General features: G+C 43.1%; 1 protein-coding gene across 14 annotated transcripts in view; it reads left to right on the top strand.

Annotated features, from left to right (window-relative positions):
* Positions 1-21663, top strand: part of LOC118301643 (vacuolar protein sorting-associated protein 13B-like) — a 299542-nt gene that overhangs the window by 43283 nt on the left and 234596 nt on the right. For 13 of the 14 annotated variants that reach the window (XR_004790359.2, XM_035627305.2, XM_047331582.1 and 10 more), the window contains exons 12-16: positions 2418-2505; positions 4589-4774; positions 7146-7315; positions 7887-8081; positions 9847-9971. Coding sequence is in view for 13 of the 14 variants with exons in the window: in XM_035627305.2 (XP_035483198.2) it covers positions 2418-2505; positions 4589-4774; positions 7146-7315; positions 7887-8081; positions 9847-9971 (764 nt within the window). In the remaining variant the exon portion in view is untranslated. Of the gene's footprint in view, positions 1-2417; positions 2506-4588; positions 4775-5363; positions 5462-7145; positions 7316-7886; positions 8082-9846; positions 9972-21663 lie in introns of those variants that run through there. The other variant, XM_047331590.1, reaches the window with a different exon arrangement.

Below are 21663 nucleotides of genomic sequence, written 5' to 3'. Positions count from 1 at the left end.
TTGTTTTTATCCTCTAATGATTTTACAAGTTTTTACAATATTTTTTTAAAATCAGTATTTTCTTCTTATAAAATTAGTCAATGTAATTTAAATCCCTGTGATTATTTCTGTCAGTCACCCAGCTGCTGGCTGCAGTGAAGGATTGTTTCTGCTATCTGAGTAGTAGTGTTAAAGCCATTATCCCTGATAACTCCACTCACTTCATCAGCCTCACAGCTCGAGTGTTGACTCTGCTGAGAAACGCTCATGACCCTCAGTGAAGCAATTGTTTGGGCATCCATCCATCCATCCATCCATACTTGATAGCAGAAGAGTCAAAGGTTTAGTGGTACTTCATTAGTGGTTTTGAAACAAGCTTGAGGGCTTTGATCCAAAAGCATGCCACAGCCATTAGATATCCCCTAATAAATATTACTCATTAACCTGCCGCTCTGATAAGGCTCCATTGAATTGTCTGTTTAGAGATCTAGGTGGTAAGGCTGGGGTGGAGGTGTTAACTGTGTGTGTGTGTGTGTGTGTGTGTGTGTCATTCAATCAATCTTGTTCTTTTCCTTCCTTGCTCCCAAATTCGTTGGTTTTCTTGTGCTGCAGAAAAATACTTTCAATTATTTTTGTTAAAATAGGGTCAATATATCTTGACCTGCTGACCAATAAATTATGAGATATAGTAGTAACATTATATTAACACCCATTTAGATAAAGAATAAGAAAAAAAAAATCAAATTTTTATTTGTCAATAATGACCAAAGTCAAACGTCCACAGAATGCAGGTCAAATGTAAACTCAAAATACTACTACTAATAATAATGATAATAACAATCTTATACAGCCCATTTTCTTAACCCACATTATCAAGTGTTTAAGTGCACAACTTTAAAACAAGCAGATCATAAAAACAATTTTTTGATGGAGTAATAAGCAAATAAAACAAAACCAATTACGCTATTGCCAGCAAGAGAGGGTAGTCAATAGATAACAGGTAAAATCAAGAAAACCTCTCCTATGAAAGTAAGTTTAAGTAAGAGATCTGAATGAAGTCACTGATTCTAATGACCTGATTTCCTCAGGAAGCTCTGATTGCTAATGTGCTGTTAATCTCTCGCCTGGAGAACAGATAAAAGACTACGTACTGGCTCCTATGTGACTAGAGAGGTCAGATTTATGGCACAGAGGGAGACCGTGAGAGGCCTTAAGTCAGCAGTAGATCTTTTAATGAATTGTAGAACATACTGGGAGCCAGTGCAAGGAGGCTGAAACAGGTACGATGTGGTCACGTCTCTTGGATCTTGTTAAAAGCCTGCCTGGATGAGATGTTCTGTTGAGGCGGTTGAAGAGGCTGCTGCAACAGTTGAGGAGTAAGGAGATGAAGGCGTGTAAAATGGTCTCTGTGTCTTTGGAACATAAGATACATCTTATTTTGGAAATATTTCCAAGATAATAAAAACACAAGACTGCACAAGTTCTGCGGTTTGCTGCTCAGAGCTTAAGTTACTATCGAATCAAACGCCAAGATTGTGAGCAACGGGCTTGATAAGTTCCAACAGGGACTTGGCACATGGAAGGATTTGATTCGATGAGCGCCTATCTCTACTTTGGTTCAGTCACCAAGAGTCATCCAGCTTTTAACATCACATGGGCATAGTCATGTAGTGCACTATCGGTGGCTCTGATGGGCAGGTACATCTGCAAGTCATCAGCATAATAATGAAAGGACACGTCATGCATGTACTGTATGACGACAACCATTTTACAGCTGGTGCCAGATATTCCTCGTCATTTCCTCAGCCTGTCTAACAGATTGCTGAGGTCCAGAAGAACCTGAGCACATCCTAGTTATCTGCAGCCGTTATGAAATCATTAGGCATCAGTGTGATGGTGCCGGCAAATGCCAGTCTAAAAAAATAATGTTTGGAAACTTCCAGTACAAAAGTGCGTCCATTTCAAAACTTTTACTTTCAGGTACTTTTCATGGTTTTGAAACTTGCACCCTGTTGTAATAGTAAATATTCACTTAACACTCCACAATTTCAGTTTGAAAGTATCATTTAGTAGATAAGGCCCCGACTGAATGAGGAAACAAGTATTACTCAATAAAGAACCAACGTGATACTTGTAAATGTCTTTCCTGTGAACTGTTAAGCTTTTAAAAGACGGTAACTTACTTACACACTTTTGACTATATCCTCCTTTTCAGACGAAATATCCCTTTTTAATTCCGTTTTTTGCAAATAGTTCTGAATATTGGTGATGTCCAACTGAGTAGACAAACCCCTCAAATTTATTTTTTTATTTTTATCAGTGAGTAGACCCCCTTTTCCATATCCACTATGACCCCAGTCACTGCCACTCTTGAAGGCTATCAGCTTGTTTGCTCCCTCACTGCTGAATGTTTACCCGACTCCACTTTTGTTTGACAGGAGACCTACACAGAGATAGCGGGCATGCAGCGCTTTGGTGCTTTCTACATGGATTATCTCTACACAATGGAGAACAGCAGTGGCAAAGGTATTGTCTAAGTCATTCCTCCTCACATGGCTTGTTTGCTCACCTTGCCACCTTGCCCTTTTCTTTATACCTGTCTTGTTCTCCCGTTCCGCCTTGTTCTCTCTGTTTTTCCTCTCGATCCATCTCATTCCCTCTCTCGCTTTCTATTATTTCTCTCTCTCTCTTCTCTCCTCTGTCAAACAAGCCCCCTGGAGACCTGAAGAAAGAGCTTGTCTTGTTTGAGTCACAGCCACCTGGTCCTTGACCCTTCCTGTCCTCACTCTCACCCCAAACTTACCTGGAGGGCAACTGTCAGAAGTGTTTAGTCTGCCCTGACACGTATTTGAGTTTCTTTCTCCCCACTGCTTGTTGAAACACTGTTTCCCTCTGTCTCTCTTACCTGTAAGCTCTTAAGAAAGTGAATAGGCTCCTCTTGCCCTAATTAGGTGTCACTCTTCCCGGTAGAGGCCGTAAGACGGGCAGAATTTCTCATTCCAAGCCGCCGCACTCAAGAATGTTTATTCAAGTCTGAAAGATCTGAAGTTCCCATTAAGAGATAAAGCGCTCTCCTTTGCAGTTTGAAATGTTAGATTTGGCCCACCAATGTCTCTGTGTGCTTTAGCCGGCTGAGCATTTTATTCCAATGCTGCCGGAAAAGCTGTTCTCAGTGTTAGTACGAGTTTGACACCTGACTGACATTCACAGGTTCTAAGATAATAAAATAACCTTGAACACGCTCAGCTCTTAATGGAACCTCTTACTGTGTCTAATTGCAAACGTATTATAGAATAGCTTATGGTCCATGAATGTAGTGCAAATATGGTGTGAGATGATCATGCTTCACGAAGTGTGGATGCCCAGTTACCATCATGATTATATTTCTGATGACATAGCACACAACTGCATCTTTCATAATGACACGAGGAACAAAGATGTGGTTTGAATCAATTCAGTGATAATTTGATTTATTAGGAGTCAAGTCACCTGTGTTGTTTCACCTGCCTCCATCTTTTTTTCTCTCTTTCATTTGACTTCTCTCTGCCTTTCCCTCTTTCTGAGTAGGCTATTGTTTCCTTCTGCTTTCAGCTGCAGATAATAATCTAAATTAAAAACAACATGGATTCTGTCATACCGAGATGTCAAAGTCATTTCTTTGACAGCAGGATAAGTGTCAGTCTCTTCTCCCGCAAGACTGTTGTGGTTTACCCCTGACAATTGGAATGCATATCTTCTGTCGAACAACTCTCTTCTTCTAGATCCAGTGTAAACAAAACAAATTAGTCTCCATTGCCACTGAACAAACAGTCAACTGAAAAACTACCCCAATTAATTTTACTTTTAAGAACATCTTTAGAAATTGACTTCTTGTTCTTCTCCATCATTCCACTGATCATTCTAACTGCAGCCATGTGGTTGATATTAGGCCTAAATCATTACATCCAATTCTCACTGAAGAAGGGAAGGGGAAGTGGCGTTGCCCTTTATAAATCTCCAAAATTCCCCCCGACCTCCAGCTCTTTCAGCTAAAAACATTAAATTAATAGTGTTGACTCTCTCCCGAGCTATAAGAATGTTTAGTGCAGTGGTGGAATGTAATGGGAATAAAGCAAGTTGTGACCCTTTGTCCTCTTCCTCCCTCACTGCCATTCATCCACCCCCTTTTTTTATTTTTAATTTCTCCTTCTTTTATTGCCGGGGAGCCGAGTCTTTTAAGTGGACCTCTGGAACAAGGGGCCTGCGATGAATGAAGGGACAGCTGTGTGAGAGAAGTGGACATTTGGAATATTCATCATTCCAGTGGTTCATGGCAACGTGATCTGCTCCCCGCTGCTGCACTACACCACTGTCGGGCCGTGGTGTAGTGCAGCACAAAAATGCATTTTTGCTAAACTGACGAGATTCTGTACTTGTACCAAAAATGTTGCCGCCCTAAGTATTTGACACAATGCTTGATATGTCTACTGTACTTTCTTACTTTCAACTTTGACTTTGAAAAATGTGGAACGGTGGGTGTTAAATGTGCTGACTGACTAAAAGAAAACGCTTCACGTTTGTAATAGCACATTATATATATATATTTAACGATGTTTGTTTGTGTGCGTAGGCTCCCAGGACTTCTCGGTGGCGAACACGGAGGAGGTAGCGCCTGTAGTTCAAGAAACCTCCATCAAGAGACTGGTGGTTGGACCTCTGGATGTCAGGCTACACAGCAGCGCTGTCCACCGCATCCTCAAGATGGTCACCTGTGCCATGGACCACGAGTACGAACCCTACTGCAAACCACAGCAAGGTCAGACATCTCAATCTTAACATCTGGTCTACTGGCCATGGCTTTTACAGCTGATATTCATTTTGATGTCCTGGTGCCTCAATGGTGGAAGCAGAAACCCCTCAATCCATCCGTCAAAGACTCGGAACTCACCTGGTCAGACTGCGAAAAGAAAAAAAATCTAAAATGAAGTTGTTTTTGCCTGGTTGAAAGCAAAAAGCGTCAGCTAAATGAATGTGACTAAGTCGTTCACTACACTCCTCACACTCAAGGAACACACTTCTCAACGCTGTCTCTTATCTCCATTCCTCTTCTCTCTACTCTCATTATTTTGTCTTGTGCTCCATTCTGCCCATCGTCAGAAACTGCAGCCGTCTGCACTTTGCAGTATTCTCATCACATTGTTATTTCCTTGCACAACCCATCTTTCAACACACAGCTGTACATGAAAGTAGTGACCCTTTGGACCACATGAGGGAGGTTAAACCAAACACCTTTGTTAGTGATCGCCTCTGCGCAGCCGTTGGTGAGCTCATTCCCCGGGATGTTGTGAAAGAACATGGAATGCGTGTCTGTGTGTAATATCTGTAGCAATAACTCTCGTTTTTGCGAAACGATAACATCCGCAGGTTTCGGTCGTTTCAGCATCTGCGATAGATAATAGATGATGGGATAATTATGATAGAGCTTTTGACTAAATCGGGCGAGGTGAGTGTGTTCTTTCATGTTCCTATACGTGTCCGTGTTCTCTTGTGTATTTTCTGGAAAAATGCCGGTATAGTGAGACCCTCGGGGGGGTAGACTGCCAAATTGAGAGTACATAAAAGAAGGAAACCAAGGTAGCTACAGACGGAGTGAACATATAACACATGCCTTGCGTGATATCTGAAATCATCCTCTCCTCTCACAAGTTAACTTGTTTGTAGAACAAAATTAAAGGCCAGGCGATGCCTTTGCCTTTGAAACAGAAACTGATGTTATTTAATTAGTTGAAGTAAAAGTTCCATTCTAATAAATTGTCAAAAAATAGTGTTTTGATTTGAGTTATGTTTAGTAGAAGTTGTTGGTTCCTTCGCTAGCCAAGTGAAACTCTTCCGTGTAAAGGGCAGATGATCTTTGCTCTAACTTTTTCCGGGATGTTGCTGATTTTGTGTAATTCAAAAAGATTTTGGTGACGGCTCCTCTGTACTCTAGTCTCTGTGCTTCATGACGACAGTGTTTGCGTGCTTGCCAGGAAAGAAGCTGAGGTCAGGAGGTCACAGATATGACTATCCTACTCCTCATCCTCTTTTTCTTCTCTGCTTCTCTGAAATGTTAAGGAAGAATTAATTTCCCCTTTAAAAACTAGCTGTAAATGCAAGGCCAACGGTTTTTATATATTGCATCAGAACAATGAAAGGGACAAATAAGTAGATGTTCAGAGTTGGATCTGTTAAGTGGAAAAGGAAAATACAGAGCATGTTTAGTACAGTAACATTTTGTGTGTTCAAGCGTATGTAAACTTTTTTATTGTATTTTCAACTCATCTGTGTCCTTTAAATAGAGGATGTTTGATGTTTGCAGTCATGGTGTGTTGTAATTTGAATGTTGACTATAGATACTGACTTGAGCCCCGGTATATGATCATATTGGACATGGCAGTGCCAGATGAACCCGATGAGATCAAGTTCTCGGCCCACCTTCGAGCTGGGATCGTAGCCCAAAAGAACATTTACTGAACTGAGTCGAGCCTCGTCCTGGGACCCGAGCCACGGCCGCGCAGGAACACTCGACGCCTCACCCTTTGGTCCTGGACCTGGTTTAGTGGTTCAGTGCTTTGGTTCACTCCTTCCCTCGGTTAGCGCTGACCCTGCTAGCCTCTATTCCATGTCGACTTGGTTGGCTTCATTTTCTGCCTTTCCCGGATGTTTCTGGTTATTGATTGAATGAGTTGTTTTATGAGATGGTTCACAAAACAAAGCTACTGGGGAAACGGCCGCTGTAATGAATGTCTGGGAGATGCTGGTGCTTTTATAGTGCTTGTTTATTTTCATTGTGTATGAGGTGGTGGTTTTTGTTGGAAAAGACCCTTTTATTGTTTTATTGCTGCGTGGAGAGGCACCCACCCGAAGAAACTGGTGTGCTTTACAGCTAACCCCTTTCTCTGTAAAACAATCTTTAGTTTTCCAAATCTAAAGTGCCTCTTACCTTTCTCACTCCCTCACTTCATTTCAAATAATTCACCACAGGGCGCATTCTTGTGGTTGTGTTCACTTGTTTAAAACAAAAGGGGAAACCACTTGTTTTTGTAGTATTACGATGGATCTCGCACTATCCTGTACCTTTTGTTAAATGTTAATACGATATTTGTTCCAGGGCTGACATTTTTCTTTTCCTCCTGTCATTATGGTAGAAATGATTGAGGAGAGCCACGGTCCGGCTAAATCAGAGGAGATATCGAGCTTGGAAGAATTCATCCCAACCAGACTCACTTGTCTCACTCTGCTCCAAGTGTCAGTCACCGTCTCCATGGCGGAGTTCAACCTCCTGCAATCACTAATGCCTGTCATCATGGGACACAAGGTAGTGCACACACACATACTTTGTTGTTCTACATTAAATAACCACCTTCTGCTCTTGTCCCATATTTCTTTAAGAAGATTTAAGTTTGAAAATCTAGTTCACATACAAGAATGAAATAGAATGATACACATGTACGCCAATCAGACACTTTTGGATATGCATGCGCAGTGTCCACTGTAATGGCTAACATGGAAGCTTCTGTACACTTATTTGAGTAGGTAGTAAATCCCTAGGTAGCAGGTTAATATATATTGCTTAAATGTTTAAACATCTTGTAAATATCTGAATGGATTGGATATTTAAGAATTTCTTTTCACTTTAATTCATATAATTCCTGACTATTCCCTGGTTTTAGGTCCATTGTAGTGAAAAAATATACAGTTTTAACAAACTCAGCTATTATGATCATCAGCACACAATGCACACCAAATGAGATTTAATCCAACAGAAGTGATTTATGAGAGGCTGATGTTTGGCTTCTGACTACAACGAGAGCATTATGTGGGACTATTACACTAATTTGTAATCAATTTTGAGCATAATCATTTTGTATCCATTTTGAATCTTCCAGGCGGCACCGGGACCGGTCTACGTGGCCGTGTTTCAGCCAGTGCGTCCTCTACCTTCTGTGCAGTTTGAGGTGGAGAGGGTGAACGTCGAACACTCGGTGCCCATGTATGCCCCAGAGTTGGTCAGCACCGTCAGCAGCCTCAGCCAGCCGTCTGACAACCTGCTACATCACTGCTACGCACACCTCTACCTCAAGGTGAGCAGCACAATATTTCACCCTGTAGGACTGTTTTAAAAAGCCAGCTGTCTGCTTCTGTAGACATTAAAATTGGGACATATGGCAAATGACAGACAATCCATTCCTGGGCATTTAGTCAACATTTTTATCAACTTTTGTCAGTGTGCTTTTCATGTGAGTAATTTCTAGATTACAGTTCCATCCAATATCTTATATGCAATGTGTTAAACTAATCACATGACAGTTGCTGCCTGAAGAAGTCAATTAAATACTGTGGCTTGTTTACGCTTGTGCTGATTTGGTTAGAAGTTCATGAGAGATTAATTAGCAGAGGTTGGTTCATTTTATTTTTTTTTTGTCTCTTCATTGTGGTTTTCTTGCAATGTATTAGGTTTAAAAAAAAAATAGACTTGTAAGCAGCCGTAACAACACCTAAGCACTCCAGAAACCTTGGAAAAACCCTCTGGTGCATCCCAAATTCAGTCAGAGGTCAATCGCATGGCCACAGTCTTCAGTCTCTAAGTAACCCTAATGACCCTTTTAATGACCTTGATGACCCCTTTTCACCTGGTCGTAAAAATCTCAGCACTGGGCTTCCTGATGAGAACCAGTCCCTCTCTGGTCTACCTCATAGTATTCACCCGCCACACAAATTGGGATGCTGCACAGGGTTGTTGGTGTTCAGCTGTGACATTGTCATGTTCCTATGTTGGTTGCATTATTTTTGGCATTTACTTATTTTTTTTTGTCACAAAATATGGTATATTTTGGTTTTTCAGACAACAAATTAAGTGTTTTCTCAAACAGTGTTTTGCATAAAGCAAGTTCATAGCAAAGCATTTAGAAATGCTCATTTAACTTCCTCTGAATGTGTCTTATCATTCTGCATAGCTGTCCCCTGAATTGTTTACTTACACACAATTTGATTAATCATAAAGTTATACAGTATGGTTACAGTATCTACCACAAAGGGCATTTCTCTCGCTCCACTTAACCTTTCAAATGCACCTATAAACAAACGACCATTAAAGAGGTTATAACCTCGCTCTGGGCCCAGATGCCCATCAGAGTACATGTAGAACTACAGAGGCGATCAGCTAATCCGCTTTTAGGAAGCCCGGATAACAGATCTGGAGTAATTTGAGTTTTGTTGAGCCGAGATGTTTGCTGGATGTCATGCTGGTAAGTCCTTATCACAGGGTCACTGCGGGGTTAACAGTCAATTGGTCAGTGGCCAAGGATCCTTCTGACCAATCACCCGATCAGCAGCGGTATCTGCCAAAGTAACCACTTCTACCTCTGGAGTTTGGCAGCGGGACCATGACAGGGTTGAAGGCCATTCCGGCCACAACTCACCCACATCAGGAAGTGATTTTAAACAGCTATAAACCGAGGCTTATCTTAATCTGTGTTTTATTGACACTGGTTGTCAGAGTAGAGGTGTCTGTCTTGTGGGGAGCAGTTTGCCATTGTTTTTCTTCTTCATGCCTGTAGACACAAACTCAAAGTCAGGTTGTGTCTTCTACAAGGAGGCCACTTCAGTAGAAAATTGGTCTATATGAATAGCTAATATTAAGAATAATAACATTAACTCAAATAATATCACATCTGTAGGCCAGCTGTCCTATTATATATGAATCATTATCTGGGCTTGTAAGAGCACAGATTTGAGGTGAAGACTGAGTTCAGAGAGCTGAAACATTTGTTGGATATAGAGTATACAATGCTGCATGTCCACTTCGTCTTATTGCCCTCCGTCTTCCCGTTCTGTCTTTGCTTCTAGGTGTTTGGGTTCCAGGCAGGCTTGACATGCCAGGACAGTACAGGGGGTTTCCTGCCTCTCATACCCATCATCCCTTCCTTCAGTACTGCACTCTACGGGAAGCAGATTCAGATGCCTGCATACTGGTACGTTTGTAGCTCTACTTGCACTACTTGGATTTTATTGTAAATGTTGTGTTTCGCGTTTTGACCAAGCGCTACGTTGGCTTTTTCTGCAACCAGACGTTGCATGAATTATCTCGCAGGAGGTTTATAGTATGGCTTTACTTTATCATTAAAAACTTTGCCATGGATTTAGTTTTTAATTGAAACCCGTCCATGCACTCCAGCTGTGCCGTACAGGACGTAAAGGTGACACACAGTGTGTATTAAATGGCCTTGTTGAGATCATTTGTTATTCAAGTGAGGCCCCGTGAAGAATGAATGCGTAGCGTATGTCTTGTCCTCGGCCTGCCCTCCTCCGCACACTGAAACGACTTCACAGCACAGTTGGTAGGTAGAGTAACACATGAATGAGACTGTCAGTCTGTGAAATCCACAGACGTGCTGGAAAATAATTCAATGTTCTGTAATCTCCCTCTCTCTCACACACACACACACACACACACACACACACACACACACGCTCACACGCTCACATGAAACCTGTGCCCTCTCTAGCACACCTTGCAGTCAAAGTTCTCGTTAAAGCAGGAAACCCGTGTGAGAGGCACCACCATGGGAATTTGAGTTCCACCCATTAGTTTAAGATTTAAACATGTCTAATAGGTGCACATGGTTCTGACTTTTCCTGGCTTCTTCTCCCGGCAAACTATTGTATATAGTTTACAGTGGTTAGCTGGCTACGCATCGGGAAACATAAGACCTTCATTCCGAGCGGTATGTGAGTGGGTCTGCAGACAGAACGTGATTCCTTGTGCTCTCTGCTCCCAATAAGAGACTGTGCTAGCTGCTTGTTTGATCTCCAGTCCCCGCCCCCCCCCCCCCCCCCCCCCCCCCCCCCCCCCCACACACACACACACACACTTCTCTGCCCTACCTGCCTCATATAGTGGGTTCAGATGTCAAAAGGATGTTATTTTTCTTTTTTTGACAATCACTCGATGCTTCTCCAGAGAGCATTTCAGATCAGTGCCCTCCCGTGGCTTTTCTTTCAATCCTTAGAAATAATATACACAACCTCTCACACTCTCCTCGACACATGAAGAACGCTCTCTTTCATTCTCCGTCGTCAGCGGACCTTTGATGGCGCGCAGTCAGCGTGCACATTTCCAGTAACAGGCGACTTTATCTTGGGTGTGATTTGGACAGATGTTAGACTACACGGTGACATTGTGATCATACCGATGTGCACTAATCCTAATCCTATATGTGAACATGTTATTCCTGTAAGATTATTCTGCTACCCTTAATAGGATAACTTCCACTTCATCTCGTCTTCTCCACGTCTAGTTTACACTTCGCTCGATGGTTCTGACTCTCGGACACGTTAGAACCACCTTTGAACTTTTTCCTAACAGTTGCCGTTGTTTCACCGTCAGTCTCTTTCCTGTATATAGGTGTACTGTAACTGTACAGTATAGTGGAGGTTGGTCAGTCGTCATTTCTGACTTGAAGTGACTCATATTTGACCCTGTCTTGAGTATATGGCTCTGGCTTCCTGACCCGTTTGCTGCTAAAGTCAAAATCGAATTAACACGACCTGACAGCTCCGGCTTAGAAGAATGATGATGGCCAAGTTTGACAGAGAAGCGGAGACAGTAGGTTACAGTAGGTGAATGGAAGAGGGAAAAAGAAGGGGCTGAGAGATGACTACTGGCAGAAAGAAAAATTTTAAATTCTCTGATTTCAGCTTCTTAATTGTGAATATTTTCTGGTTTCTTTGCTCCTCTGTGACGGTAAACCAAATATCTTTGGTGTGTGGACAAAACAAAACATCATCTTGCGGGTTTGGGGAAACACGATCAGCATTTTTCACCATTTTATGACATTTGATGGACCAAATAATTAATCGATTAATCGAGAAAACGATCAACGGATTTATCGATAATGAAAATAATCCTTAGTTGCAGCCCTAGTAATAAGTCAAAAAAGTAATTTTTTTTTACTGTTGTACTGTGTAGCCGCCACATTTTAAGAATTCATTTTAATTCTGAGCATATTTGTGCCATGGGATTCCCAGGTGGAAACTCACAGCGAGTGTATTACAGATAAGGTTTCATACACAGTATGTATGACAGACACAGTCAGACGAACAGTTCCTGTCTGCTGAAACCTGAGCCCCAGAGTGACACACTGGGTCATCGCAGCAGCCAAAAGATGAACTCCACCAGGTGGTAGCATTTAATGTGACTGTACAGATGTTTGTTTTGGGACTGCGCCTAAGTGCTGATGTAACTCCAACAACACCCCTTTTCCAAGATTGGTTTGGTTTTCTGAGCAGACTCACCGAGCGGAGCTGTGCGAGCTTTGGAGTTCTGAGGAGACATTCGGAGAAAGTGGGAATCCTGAAACCTCGGGGGAAGGTGTGGGGAGAGAGAGAAGAGGGCGAAAGCGGTCTGAGGAAAAAGAGCCGTCTTCAGTTGGTGTGTCGCTCTTCAGTAGTGTTGAAGGAACGCAGATTCCTAGATCAGCTTTTCCATTACCAGCATAAAAGGTAGCTTTACATTTATTCTCCTCTGGACTCGATTAAAGGAGAACTGTGACTGACAGAAGAGAAGAGTAGTTTGGAGTAGGGAAGTACAGAAGGTGATGTCATACGCACACATTTTGCATCCCTCTGTATTACACACACACACACACACGCACACACACGTTTGTACGGTACACACAAACATATCTGTCATCGTGCAACCACGATGGAGAGGCACTGGGCGTCTGCGAAAAAACCCAGCACCTCTCCTGATGAGCTGGCCCGCAGTCTATACTGCAGCTCGTGTTTCCTTCAGTCACACCACAGTGGCTCCCGCTTCTTCCAGTGGGCACCAAGGGGCCTTTGTTGGGGGAAAGTACACACTACCTCCTCCACATCTTCTACTTGGCAGCCTTGCCTTTCACTGGGCATTTGGTAATGTGTATTTTTTAAGCTAGTTCAAATTTTAAGGAAAGGGTAATTACTTCAGAGCGATTGCAGACTCTAACCTTGTAACTTCCTCCATGTTGAAGGAATGAAAAAAATGTCTAGCAGTCAAACCAATGTATTGGCAATAGATTTCCAGGTTGAAGTAGTCTACGGGGTCTGGTGCCGCCTCCCCAACCTCCGGGCCTTACTGCAAATAATCTTTAACGCTGCAATGCGAGCCTTGAAACGCCACATCCAACTAAAATGATTTTGTTGCCCTCACTATATTAAAGTTAATTCTTCAGACTGACAACCTGATGTGTCTGGGCATCACTATGGTTAATATATAACTTGAGTGTTCACTGCTGTTAAACAGTAAGCCGTGGTCCATTTGATCACTGTCACCAGGTCTTTGTTTGAGGTGTGGAAGGAGATTCTTACAGTAGGCACCAGGCAGTGAAATAAGGGTTCTTTTAAAAAAAAAAGAACATGTTGTGGATATTTCTGAACAATGGGGCCGCGTAACTATTCCTCTCCTCTGGATGGAGTTACTTTTGCTTCCTACCATTTTCCAATTTGTACAGAAAAACATCTGTCGCTCAGTTAAAGACCAGAGAGGAGTGCTGCAGGAATATCCTCGGTATAATCATTCCGAAGGCTGCGTCTGAATGGACACCACAGATATCAGTACCAAATCTATCACTAATCCTACCAGTAGATTAGGCAATATTATGTTGTTTATGCGTTAAAACAAATTACTGTGGAAAAATATCCTAGTTTCCCCCCTTAGTATGAACTAAACCTAAGCAGCTATTTTTCCAAAATCTTCAGAAATGAACCTTCTTTCCCAGTGAATTAAAGCGCAGCTGAGACGCATCAGGCTGTACTTATCCCTAATGAAAGGCAATGTATGGGGCCGCCAACCCCACAGGGACTCCACAGACTCTACAGAGAGCCTCAGTTTTGGCTGTTAAACCTGTTATCACAGATAAAAATCAGTGCCTGCGGAAAAGGCAGCGAGAGGGAAGAAGGTGCTGTTGTAGGGAAGGGGATGTTAGCAGTGCAACGTGCATCGGTCTCCCCCAAGAACCAAACCACACTGTCGCACCATATTAAATCCCTATACGCAGGGCCACATGACAGCCAAGGCCGAGGCTGGGTCCCACCAACAAACCAGCAGCAGCAGCCCCGGTGTGGCTCGTTGCACCGCGGGCCATAATTTAGCCCCACACCAGCTTTTATGTGGCATTTTTAGCAGCCTCTGTTCCACACTCAAGCTATTTCTGAGGGGATAATTTCCTCAAGCATGTGGCGCTACAGGTGCATGTTATACAGTCACACACAAAAAAAGCTGACTCGCCCTGCGAATGTTTCTGAATGGAAACGAATGTTGGTTTTCCCTCGATATCTAATTATTGGTGGGGCTCTCGCTCCGTTCACTGTCAACGGTTAGTTCAGTCTTTAGCACCACCTGTAGGACTTTTTTTATGTGAAGCTAAGAAGTCCATTACCATGTCTGGACCAGTAGTCTAGACTCTTTTGATTTATGAACGCTGCTTCAGGCATCTGAGGCATGAGGCTTCTGGTGTGATTGTAATGCCTCATTACTCCTGTTCATAGTTAGTCATAGCAAGCTGCTCCTGGTCTATGTCTCCGGGCACAGCCAAGGGCCGGGAGGACAAATGCTCACTCTGTCCTTCAGAAGTGAGCCATAGAGATCGAAGTCAAATCTGCATGGACAGCATTCATCGGTGAGAACATTCACTGTGGCTGTTCCATTTTTTTTCTACGAGCAATGTTGGCAGGCAGCGTCGTCAACAAGCTGGCATAATGATTTTGACTGATGAAAACTGATTTGGGAGCGGCTGTTAAGTGGAAAAGTTACTCTCTGTGTACATTTAGGTGACGTATGACACATCTTGTGAATGATGTCACACGCAGCTTCTGCATCACTTGTTGTGCCCCTCAACCAAACTTTGATTTGTGTGGACTTTATAATCACTTGCATCACTCAATGAAAGGGAGAGAAGGTGATTCTAAAGCAATACACGTTTGGTAAAAATCAGCAGAATATTTCCTCACCGTCCGTTGGCTGTCGCTTTTGTGTGCGCGCCGGAAAAAAACGCCCGGGTTTTCCCCGCAGCCCGGCTCTGTTATTCGAAAACAAAGAAATGTTGCCCACCGCACCACACAACGCCGCGAGCGCAGTTTGTAAAAGTGTCACTCGTCGACACCGCGGTTTTTGCCTAGTGGTTTTCGCGTCCGACTCCCACACCCGAGGACCTGGGTTCCCGGCCCTGCCAGAGCAGGAGGACCACAACAACAACAAAGAAAGAGACAAGCTTTCTCCAGAATCGTTTACTGCCCTTTAAGGTCGTGTCTGAGTAGTTCTAGTGTTAAAACTGCTCCGCTGAAAGATAATTGAATGACCTTGAATCAGCGTGTGGTTGCCGTGGTCACGCTCAGCTGTGAGCCGCGGTGCGGAGGCCGTGAGAGCAGCAGCAGAGTGTATGTGTTTCGTTGAACAAGGCAAAGCATTAACCAGGTCTTTTCGTTGTAATTGTGGAAACATGGTTATGTTTACAGAAAGAGAACATTTTCACGTTATTGAGCTGGACGGATGTTGCCACACACCGCAGCCAGTAGGATTTATGTATTACCAGGTGTATATTAAAAAGCCCGGAATGGCACATGATGTAATATTGTTCCACTTTTCACTCAGGAGTGCAAAGGACTGTAAAGCCGCAAAGGTAAAACATCATATTTTTTTGTGGCGCAATATCTCGTCCAACTTTGTGGTGCATGCATATTTTTTTTCTTCTCTCCTCCTCTACATCTGGTGTCAGACAGTTTTATTTGGTTTTATGGCCGACGGAGATCAATGGTCGTATTGAGGAGCCTCATTTGGAGGAAATTGCATCAGCGAATGTGACACTTGTGCTCCCGGTGATTGACGTTTCAGTTTCTAATGGAAGCTTCCACGTTTCTTGCTTTCACCGCGCGGTGCTGCAGGAACCCTCGTCGGCCTGCTGCAGAAGCCTCGTACTTTCCCTTATGATTATAACTGTCATTTGGAAGCTTAAGTCAACACGGGTTTTAACCCGGCCCTAAAGTATATATTATAGGCTGTAATGTTTTCAAGAGGCAATATTTTTTGCAGCCCAAGAATATCTTTTGCATTTTAACTATGTCATAAGATATATTTGAGTGGACCGGCTGAAGTCAAGACGGTGGATTCACAAGCAGCTGTAGGTTTTTTTTTTCTCTCACTTGACTGAAAGACTCTATTAATGCCTGAATTAGTCATCTGAGGCACTGAAGCTTGAGGGACGGAAAACAGTGGGAAATAGGGAAGGATAGATGGATTATCAGCTCTGAGTGGATTATCATCTACTGTGGTGTGCATTCCACTGTCCTCTCCTCCCCAGCAGGCCTCAGTACTGCTCCACTGCTTCCCAGAAACTAGCTCATCCAATTTTCACCGCTTAAGGAAAAAAAACCCGCAGTTGGTAATGAGGTACAGGACACATTGTTGTCACCATGATGGAGAAAAAAGAGTGAATATAAGCTTCATTTAACCACGCAACTTTGGGGGGAGCGAAAACTCACTGGACTCTTTATTCTTACTTCCAGTGACCATCTGCACGAAGGTCAAAGGCCTTGGGAGAATAGTTCTGAAGACAAATAATCTGGATCCAAAAAACGGGACAGCCGGTGCTTCCGTTGGGTACTGTATTTGCTTTCATGACAACGGGACATATGAAAGACTCCGGCAAAATCTCAAAGTATAAATCTGACATAGGTCCGTAGTCTCTGGACAGAGATCTCCTATCTCTGTTTGTCCTTATAAGGAACCGCACATACTCCACAGCTGGACATGTTGGACAGAGGCAGGAAGCTACACACACACACACACACACACACACACACACACACACACACACACACACGCACAGGCACAGGCACACTCGGACCTCTGTGATGTGTTTTCCTTTAACGCCTGATGAACCACGTCATTGCCATTTTCTCGCCTTCCAGTCTGCAGCTGTCTGCACAACTTGATTAAAACATTTCTTTTAGTAATCCCTGTGTAATGAAGCCCTCTCCTGAGAATGCATCTCACAGAGTGTGTGCGCGTGCGTGCGCAAAAGTGTGTTTTGGGTCAGAGTTGCTCCAGATGGGACGAAGAGGAGTTTGTGCGTGTGTGTGTGTGTGTGAGAGGGAGCGAGAGAGATAGGGTGTGTGAAGTGTTTTTTTCCTTCTAGAAGAGTGGTGGACTGTTCAGGACCGATGACTGAGAAATGCACACATGGAACACCTTTGACCCTGGAGAACCACAAAACCATGAGCTGTGGCCCAGAATACAGACCCTGCCACCCCTTAACTCATATACCCAACTGCAGCACAGACACTTCAGAGCTGTTGTAGGTCAGAGAACGGATTTCACTATAGATTGGTTTTGAAAATGATATTGTAATCCAATGCACACGGTGAAAAATCTGTGCATGACCGGACTTACATGAAGGAAAACACATCGGGCTGTAACGTGAAGTTAAACTAATACAATGCAGGAAAGAATATAAAATATAGTGCGTCAACAACTGCCAGTTACTGTGACGTTTACAGAATATATGAAATGCACACTCCATACTGTGTATTGATGGAAAATCCTCTTTATTGATCACTGTTCTTCTTAACCCGCTGAGGAGGCGTTTACAGAGTTCAGTCAGATTCAAGACACGAGTTGTGATGACTGGACTGATTCATTTACAGCTACTGTTGAAAACAAAATTTACCAAAAAATGTTTTCTATCGGGCTCAGCCGCAACATTTCACACCAAGCCAATTGTATTGGCCATGTACAGTCAATGAAACCAATGACTACAACAAATACATCATAAACTACAAGACACAATCAATTATTTATAGGTGTATCTTCTTTACCGCCCCAGCCAATTATTTCATTTCACTCAAAAACCATTTGGAATAGTTTCATGATGCTTCACATTTAGTTAATGAAGTCTTTTTTTAAAAAATTTCTTTAAATTTCCTTTTCTTTCTGTATTTCCATGGGAGTAGACTGTAGATAGCACACATCTTTCTGTTTACAGGGTTTGGATATGAAGGGATCAACTTGTTATCACTGGCACTTAGGTACAGAATTACTCAATACTTGACGCCGGTGCCGGGGGACTATGTCATCTACTGACAACCCCTGATTCCTTCTCCATCATTTTTCATCAAGTTTTATTATTTGTATTTTTGTTAATTATCTTTTTTTTGCTTGGATTTTCGATGGAAGTATTTCCTTCAACCCGATTGACGTTGAGGTGGTAAAATGACAAGTTCCCGACGTCCCCCCAGGTGTGAACCCCTTGCATGATTTATAATGTTCATTTGGAGGCTCTTTTTGCGAGAAACTGCAGTGAGTCTTTTGTTGTAAGATAAAAGAGGGGACTTGAGAGCAGCCCATAATTCACTTTGGTTATTTTCAAGGAGGGTCAGTGACCTTGGCTTGGAGAGATGGGAAATTCTGCAACACTTCAAATCAGTCTGCACCATAAGGAAAACTGACGCTACAAGCTGTCAGTCTTTTCATTCCCTCCACTCTCAACGCGATTCCCTCCAAAGAAGCTGGAAAACAATAGCAGTAAAGGATTCTGTTCATTATTTCAGTTGGGGAATGTTTGTGTTGGTTACTTAGGGTTGGGTGTGACAGTGAATGATTTGTAGAAACTTGAGATAACTTATCAGCGGTCCCAAGACGGTGGCTATCTGTTGTATCTATTAGACAAATATGTCAGCCCCTAATGAATTACACTGGTCTCTGCCGTGGACCCAGTAAATAGACTCAGAAGACTCAGATAAGTTAAAAGTCGAGAGAAAGTCGCAAATTGTGAGGGGAAGTCAAAAGTGATTGACTATCTATCTGCTATTCTACTGTCTTGAATCTAGTGTACATTATCTTTTGGAGTACTTTTAACTTTTAACACCGGGAATAGCATGTTCCAGGTCGTGTGGATTTTTCCATTAAGTTCCCATCACAGACCAAATCCACACTTTGTGTCAGGAAATGGATTTTTCCTGTTAATGCCTCTTCTCCTTGTCCATCGATAGAGCAGACACCTTACTCCACATCCACCGACTTCACAGCCCTCGCGACCGTCTGTGTCACTGCATGTTGAACCGATTGAGGGGGCTGATTTTTGCGTTACCGTAGCCGACAGGATATGAGTAATGACAAATGTGCGCGCGGGTTCCAAAGCCTGCATGTTATTCCGGCACGCTGTGTAAACCATTAGAATCAACCGCTCTTGGCAACGTGCCTTCAATCACGGCAAGATGCGGATCTTTTGAAAGAAAAGAGTTTGCCGACCACATTTATTTGGCCCCGCAGTCGGGCATTATAGTTTGCTTTACATAATTGCCCGTCAGAAAATCTGCGTTAATGCCAGCATATTCAGATTTCAACACATCGCCAGACCTCTACATGTATGTACACACGCTAATCAGTCGGTTATATTTATAGGCTGCATTTATTTTCCCCCTCTTGAAGTACAAAGCACCGACCTTCCAGTTCTGCTGCTCTCGAGTTTATACTGGAGCTTCTCCAAATGGACTTTTTTTTATTGGGACTCCTTGTTTGAGGTATTATTTTACCTGGAGAATAACATGTATAGCAAGATAGCAGGCTCTATTCTTCTCTGGCCTGTGCTGGCTGTTTCCCCTCACTTGTGTTTTCTCTCATGGTTTGATTATATTTTATATTTTCTCTTTTTCTCTCGTTTCCCTTTTTGCCCTGTTTGCAGAATATATATCGATACTCAACATAGCTGAGCACACACACACACACACACACACACACACACACACACACACACACGTGTTGTTAGATCAGCAGACACCTTGTCAGCCCTGTCCTCATTACCGCCGTTGATCGGGGTCTGGCTGACCAACCTGCTGTTACTGCTTTATTCGTATGTGCGTACAGGTGTGTATACATGTGTGAATGTGTAACAGACGTGTGTGTGTGTGTAAACATTTAAACAAACTGTTTCTATACAGTAATGTGCTTTTGGCACAGAAGGTGAGACTTTAGAAGTGATTCCTTTTGTCAGTAATGGCGCAGCGCAGCATTGGATGGCTCTAACCATGTTTGAGAGTAACACAAACTGTTCTGCGGGGGTCCTCCTCCTCCGCAGAGTCTATTCCACTTGTCGATTTCACTCATTCATTTTAATTGCTAAAAATACTTTGCCGTACCTGCTAAATGTCCCCGTCCGTGCATGTCCGCGGAGGAAACAGAGTATGAAAAGAGCACCGCAGCTGCTACGGCGCTCATGTGTCTGACTCATGCCCTCTGCACAACACTGTGCCCTGTTCTGCCTGAGCTTTAACAGGGACACTGGACACAGACGCACTTTGTGCCAGCCCCTCAGCCGGTTACCTCGCTGAGCAGTCAGCGAGTCAGGCCAACTGGCCGGTCCCGTAGCCCCGGTCGAGTTCTTCGTCACTCAGTCACGGCACCAACGGGGGACAGGTCAGGAAATGAGGCCTAATGTTGTTGAAATACACCAGAGGAAAGCATATTTCATCCGCTGAAATTGAAACACCTAATTTTTCATAACTCTGGACTAATTTTGATTTCCTCTTAACATATTCCTGGTGGCCCCTCTGTGTTTTAATAAAAAAAAGTTATTGACTTAAAGAACTACCGTGAGGTCACAGACTGCCTATTCAATGAGGCAGCGGAGTTCAGGCCAAGCACCTGATTTCTTAAATTATGAGTCAGGATCTAAAACGGATTGTGGGCCCAATTTCTGGTGGGTCTCCACTTTATAGGAGTCGAAGTATTCTTTAATGAGTCTCGCTGCCTAGGCTACAGACTCTGTTTCAAATATGTTTTCTACACCGTGGCGTTATATTGCATGGTGTTAGTTGCCCCGCGCATATGTTTCAAGTCTTGAAATTAAAGTGTAGTTATTTGTCTCTGCAGTTAATGCAACAGGTATTAGCGCAGCTATATTTACCTCCTGGAGGCTTTTATTTCCCTCACAGCCCAGGGAAACACTGAAAGAGTTGCCCGGCTGCCAGAAATATGTTTACCATGTTGCAGTGAGAAACACTGCCTGTGCCATGTACTTAATGAAATCCGATGAGTGTCTGGCTGTCCTCACATCCAGCATTCCCCCAAAACACCCTAATGAGAGTCTCTGCTTCTCATTTAGCTCCAGGATTCCAGTTGCTGTTTCGCAAAAAAGAATCGGGCATAATATAATAAAAACAGGTGCATAATTAAAGTTTTAGACGACCACATGCACATGACAGCTCCCCTGAAAGCGCTATAAACACTCGAATGAGCCAACAAACTTTCATCCCTTGCCAGTCGTCCCATTGAAGTGGCTTTGCAGCCACATTTGCTCTGCATGTGGGGACATTGTTGTTGCTCGGTCTCCTTCACTTTCTTTTGTTCGGCAGTGAAGTGTACACAGACCCACACGCAAACGCACACGCACATGCAGGCAATTGAACACACAAGAACACTTTTAAAAAGTACGGCTTGATTGATGTCTTGCTGTATGGCATACAACAGTAGTAATTTCTAATAGGAGAGAAGCATGACATTGCGTGGTTCACCGTGGTGCCAAATGCACCACATGTTGCCAGGGAACTCAAAATGTGCGCTATCAAGGTAAACTCATTGACCCTGTCAGGTCCGGACTTTCTTTTTCTTGCTCACTCACAAAGCCTTTGTTT

Source organism: Scophthalmus maximus, chromosome 1 (assembly GCF_022379125.1).
Source record: "Scophthalmus maximus strain ysfricsl-2021 chromosome 1, ASM2237912v1, whole genome shotgun sequence".
Classification (NCBI taxonomy): Eukaryota; Metazoa; Chordata; class Actinopteri; order Pleuronectiformes; family Scophthalmidae; genus Scophthalmus; species Scophthalmus maximus.
The sequence above is the reverse complement of the archived record's forward strand: the minus strand, read 5'-3'. Positions and strand labels throughout refer to the sequence as shown.